Source organism: Ictalurus furcatus, chromosome 15 (genome assembly GCF_023375685.1).
Source record: "Ictalurus furcatus strain D&B chromosome 15, Billie_1.0, whole genome shotgun sequence".
NCBI classification, from domain to species: Eukaryota; Metazoa; Chordata; class Actinopteri; order Siluriformes; family Ictaluridae; genus Ictalurus; species Ictalurus furcatus.
The window spans coordinates 19359431-19365430 of NC_071269.1; the positions used below are offsets into that span (position 1 = coordinate 19359431).

At 40.3% G+C, this 6000-nt stretch overlaps 1 protein-coding gene across 1 annotated transcript in view; it reads left to right on the forward strand.

Moving 5' to 3' along the window:
• The window catches only part of ctnnbip1 (catenin, beta interacting protein 1), a 38123-nt gene extending 34710 nt beyond the window's left edge, over positions 1 to 3413 (forward strand). The window contains exon 4 of the mRNA XM_053643274.1: positions 906 to 3413. Within this exon, the coding sequence (XP_053499249.1) occupies positions 906 to 964 (59 nt within the window). The 3' untranslated portion in view covers positions 965 to 3413. The remainder of the gene's footprint in view (positions 1 to 905) is intronic.
• The last annotated feature ends 2587 nt before the right edge of the window (positions 3414 to 6000 follow it).

Below are 6000 nucleotides of genomic sequence, written 5' to 3' on the forward strand. Positions count from 1 at the left end.
TCTAGTCAGGATGTGTGCAGTGTAATCATCGTACACTCTTCATTTCATGCTCACATCTAAACACTGAACATAAAAAACAGTTTGATAACTTTGTGGGCGCACAGTGGCTTGGTGGTTAGCACGTTAGCCTCACACCTCCAGGGTAGAGGGTTCAAGTCCCGCCGGGGCCATGTGTGTGCGGAGTTTGCATGTTCTCCGCATGCTGCGGGGGTTTCCTCCGGGTGCTCCGGCTCCCCAGTCCAAAGACATGCATGGTAGGCTGATTGGCATGTCCAAAGTGTCCGTAGTGTATGAATGGGTTTGTGAATGTGTATGTGGTTGTGCCCTGCGATGGACTTGGCACCCTGTCCGGGGTGTACCCCACCTTGTGCCCGATGCTCCCTGGGATAGGCTCCAGGTTCCCCGTGACCCTGAAAAGGAGTAAGCGGGAGAAGATGGATGGATGGATAACTTTGTGTTTGTGAGAGAGAAAGTGTGCTTGAGCATGTGTCTGTCTGTCTGTGCATGTATGTCTGGACGTGTTTCTGTGTGCGTGTCTCTGAGAGTGTGCTTGAGTGTGTGTGTGTGTGCATGTGTGTGTCCGCGTTTGTGTGTATTTTACACTGGCTGCATGAGTCTGTATGTGTGTGTGTGTGTGTGTGTGACTCTCTTTGTGTGTGGATGTGTGAATGTCAGCTGGTGAAGCTGCCGGCCACCCCAAAATCGCCATTGTGCCCATTACCCATGATCCACGTCTCCTTCAAAAGAATAGGTATGGACCTCAGTGGGCCATTAGAATGGACTACATGAGAACATCACTTTGTGTTAGTTTTAGTGGGCTACGCAACACAGTATCCGCCTTTTGCCCTTGGTTATTTCAAAAGTGTTACCTTCCTAACTGCCAGCTGTGTGTGTGTGTGTTTCAGGTGCGGAGGACGTAGTGATGGCCTTCTCCAGATCAGAGACGGAGGACAGGAGGCAGTGACCTCTCATCCCCCAGCAGCTCCTCGCTCCATCTGACCTTGAGCCTGCTGAGTGGTGGAGAGAGAGAGAGAGAGAGAGAGAGAGAGACGGACTGAGAGGGAGACAGATGGGAGAGGAGCGGGTCTGTCCTTCGCCCGTCGCTCTTCCTCATTCCCTCCTCTTCCTCACACTAAGCGTCACTCCAGCGGCCGAGATCCAGCGGCCCCGAGCCTTCATCACAGCAGGCCGACACATGAGTCAGACAGAGTGACCTTTTTATTTTTAACTTCTTTTTTTTTTTGCATCATGCTTCAGGCCATAGTGTTTTGTATGAAAGTGTGTGTGTCTGTGTCTGTGTGGGTGTGTGAAAGTGTGTGTGGCTGAATGGACCAAGAGTTTCACTTGTCTGGTCAAACCAAGAGCAAAGCTGGGATGAGTGGAGATAAAGGGACTTAAATGGGGTTGTTGTTTTCAGAGATGTGTGTGTGTGTGTGTGTGTGTGTTTAACATTCTACCAGATTGTAATCCTCACATCATAATCTCATCATGTTATTGTGCAAGATGTTGAGGATGCTACTGCACTACATCAAAAAGGACATGGTGTGTGTGTGTGTGTGTGTGTGTGTGCGTGCGTGTGTGATCCACGTGTTGGTTTTTTTTCCCACATACAGCTGTATAAGACTCATTTAGTAATATCTTTTGGATTAATGTGAAATTTCCTAACTTTTTTTATTGTAAGGACGACACAAAAAATACTAGTGAGCAAATTGTGCCAACTGTCTTTTATTGTAGAATAATTTTTTAACGTATCTAATGAATGTCTCTGGTCCTTATTTATTTTCTTTTTTTCCACATGGTAATCTTAAAACCGAACGTGATCAGTAACCCCTTTAAAGATTTTTAGCAATTTGCAACAACACTATCGGATCAGTGTACTCTCTTCACATAATCGATTATTTCAGGGTTTTTAGCTTCTTAAAGGGGTTTTGCTTGGAACTTTTCTGATGAGGAAACACTCTGTTGGAGAACCTTTAACCTCCTCCATAGGGATAACTGACAATCCTGAAGAAAATACAGGGTGTACCATACGTCCCAAACAAACGTTGTTTAATATGTCCCCCGTTTTTCTCAGATGCACACTTTGAGTAGAATTATTTGAAATTATTTGCTGGACTTACAGGCAGCACTGTGGCTTAGTGGTTAGCGCTCAGTGTTTGCCTCACACCTCCAGGGTCGAGGGTTCGATTTCCGCTGCTGCCCTATGTGTGTGGAGTTTGCATGTTCTCCCCATTTCCTCCGGGTACTCTGATTTCCTGCCCCAGTCCAAAGACATGCGTTGTATGCTGATTGGCATTTCCAAATTGTCCGTAGTGTGTGTGTGATTGTACCTCGCTATGGGCTGCCCCCCCCCATCCAGAGCGTCCCCCACCTTGTGTCCTGAGTCCCCTGTGATAGGCTCCAGATTCCCCACGACCCTGTGTAGGATAAGCAGTACAACAAATGGAGGGATACTGGACTTATTGGACACCCTGTAGATTTCTCCTTTTCATCTAGGAGTGTACATTTCATAACCAGTTATTTCTCATCCTTTTCTAATGTCTTAGAGTAAAAAGGGAATCTTTCTAACACACTTTCAAAGTCTCCAGCGTTTTTTTTTTTTTTTTTTTTACTTCTCCATCGAAATGAATTCCAATGTAACATTTTGATTGTTCTCATTTATTGACCTTTTTAAATAAGATTTCTGACTTCATCAGTATTTAATGTGTATACAGGTATAAAAAAAAAAAAAAGAAAGAATTTGTTTGAAAAACTCGCGTGATTGTAACTTGGTGTTTTGAAACGACGCATGCTTACCTTGCGATTTAATGGTGTACATTCACTTAGAACTCAAAGTCAAAGTCCACAATGAACATTACTGAATATTTTTGATATTTGTGGAAGCTAGTCCTTTTCTTTTAAACATGTCATGTTCCGTATCCTGTTGGCAATAAGTCCTTAACCGAATCTCCTGAGTTTACATCTCCAGCTCACACACTTTTTTTTTTTTTTTTCTGTAACTGTATCACCAGTGATGAGGATTCTTTATAATTGTGTTTACTGTTTTCTATGCATTTTTGTTCTTTAAGGATAAAAGCTTTTGAAGTGCACGTAGAACGCACAGATCTATAACGAACCTTGGTTCTCTTGATTAAGTTAAAGCCCCTATAGAGATGTCTCTTGGGTTGAGATTTTCAAATGTTCTTAATTTGACGTTTAACCACCGTCATGTCAAACCAGTTTTGCCTTTGTTTCTGCCTTTTTGTTTTTGTTTGTTTGTTTCACGTTATAAAAGTTGTTTGTGATGGTTTATTTGTGATGGCTATATTATTGTCATTTGAGTTTGAACAGTTTTTTTTTTTTCTATTTGGCTGCTTCCATGTCCTTCGACTTTAATGCTTCCAAAAGCTGATCCATTAAAGGAGTTAAGGCTATGAGTGTGCAGTGTTTTTCATTTTTAGTGAGAATTGTAAAGTGGTCGAACTGGGAGCACTTCATCATTCAGAGAATTTCTATTATAAAATCACACATCCCTCATGCAGAGTGTAGGACTAAACGATACCGCAGTAACAAAGACAGCCAAGGACAAGGCCTCAGAGCTTAAGAGCTGTGATCAGTGTATAATAATAACATGTTTTAACCCTTTCTTTGTGCATCCGCTTTGGCTTCTGTTGAGTAAGATACTGTAATAAGAGAATACGATAGATATACTGTAGGCTATGGAAGGAATAAAATTAAAAAAAACTTGGATGTGTGATTATAGGAAAATACGTGAAGCAGATTATTTTCCAATAACAACATGTTCCACGGCAATTTTCCAATAATTCAAATGTATTTAATTTATTAATGAACAACACGTCGTGTTTTTGAGCCATTTATAGTTAGTTTTAATGTTGTGGAAAGTCTGCAACAGAAGTTAGTTCCTGTTATCTCTAAAAGACATTCCTGATATTCTAGTTCAAAACTGATGGGAACTTCAAGACTCATTTATTATATTGTGGCTATTTTTTTTTTTTTTTTGACAAGACTGAAATGCAAGCATATATTCTAAGTGATCCATTTAATTCTTTCAGTGTTGCTTTCTACACTAAATAGCACTGTTTGTTTCTTTGTCTCTACCCTGTGAATATGCAAATGGTAATCCACTGATTGATAGTCCATTGTATTTATTTTGCACCTGGCATATATATATGCATATAAGTATTCTTCACCTCTCATTCAAATAGCTAAGTGCCCCATTATTGTGTCGTTGTATTATCATATTGACCACAAAAAAGACTATTCATAGTCAACGCTTCATCAGTTTGCAGGAACATTAACATTTTTGGGCACGACAATAGTTGCCTTATACACACCCACTCCCTTATACTTACACACCCCCTCCCAAAAACAATTAGATTAAAAATAAAATAATCTGGGTCTCCCCATAAGTACGTGAATGCTGTTGCTGTGACTTTTATATAATTCGAAACATTACTTATTTAAAAAGAGTATATTGTTTAAAATGAGAACTTTAAGGATTTATTTTTAAAGAAGTATTTGTTGCAGTGGCCAAATCACCAAATACCTTACATTACAGAAAAGTGCATACGTGCTTTAGTCAATTTGCAAAAAAGTGTGTGAACGGCTTTTTGCAAAAACGTAAATACTGCCTCTCTTCTCCGTCTCGGTGATGAGCAGGTGTCAGAAACGGAAAGTTGTGATCTATATTTAATACAAGATCTTTGTATTGATTTACAGCAATGCTTCCCTCTAAGGAGACAAATGGACTAAAACCATGGCAACACTACTATTTTTCCATGAATTTTTCCACAGCATTCTTAATAAGAATTAATTAAATGCAAATCTCTCTTGGGTATTATGGTAATGTTTTCTTGAACTAATCCGCTATAATGAGGCCTTCTTGGAAATGCTACTTTATTACTGAGAATATCTTGCACCATCTCGCACTACATGCACAGAAGCGGTTTTTAATTGCATACCGAGGTCTAATTCAGCGTAGCATTCTGCTTATCTGTCCTGTGGCCTTCTGCACTGATGCATCTGATCCCGGGATTTACAGAAGAGTGGGAAGGAATCCTCAGCTGTTTTTAAATTGAATAGGATGTGTTTCATCCACAGCAGCTTTAGACAGTGACACTATCCTGATCTTTGCCCTCTTATAGCTTTCACAAAAATGTTCAAAGTTATGTAAGGAATACAACTTTGTTATAGGAAAATAATCAATGATGGGGTGGTGTGATGTGCCTCAAAGTTGATTATTTTCCTTCCCAGAGTGTTTTATTCCTTTATCTATCTATCTATCTATCTATAGATAGATAGATAGATAGATAGATGTGTTAGATAACATAAAACAGAGAAACTTTTGTGTCAGGCCACCCAACTTTTCGGTGAGGAAAATATAGGAAGAGATAAATCTTGAGTAAATTAAAGTAAATAGCATTTGGCTGCATATCCCTTGCTTCCAATAGGTGCATCAAGCCTGTGACTCACTGACATCACCAGATTGTTGGTTTCTTATTTTGTGTTGCTTTTTTCATGGTTTTACTGCAGCCTCTTTCAGTTGTTGTTTGTTTCGGGAAGGGTTTGGGGATTGGGGGGGGTCTCCCTTCAGTCTCCTCTTCAGGAGGTGAAATGCTGAACAATTGGGTTAAGATCTGCTGATTGCCTTGGCCAGTCTAAATCCTTCTACTTTTTACCCCTGGTAGTCTTTTGTTGAGTTGGCAGTGTGTTTTGGATCAGTGTCTTGCTGCATGATAAAGTTCCTCCCGATTCATTTGGATGCATTTCTCTGTAAATTGGCAGACCAAATGTTACTGTAAACTTCTGAATTAATTCTGTTGCTACCATCATGAGTTACATCATCAACGAAGATTAGTGAGCCTCTTCCAGAAGCAGCCATGCAACCCCAAGCCATGACACTACCCCCACCAGGTTTCACAGATGAGCTTGTATGTTTTGGATCATTCTAAGCTCTCTTTTCATATTCATATTTTGATCTGAAACCCAAATGTCCAGTCT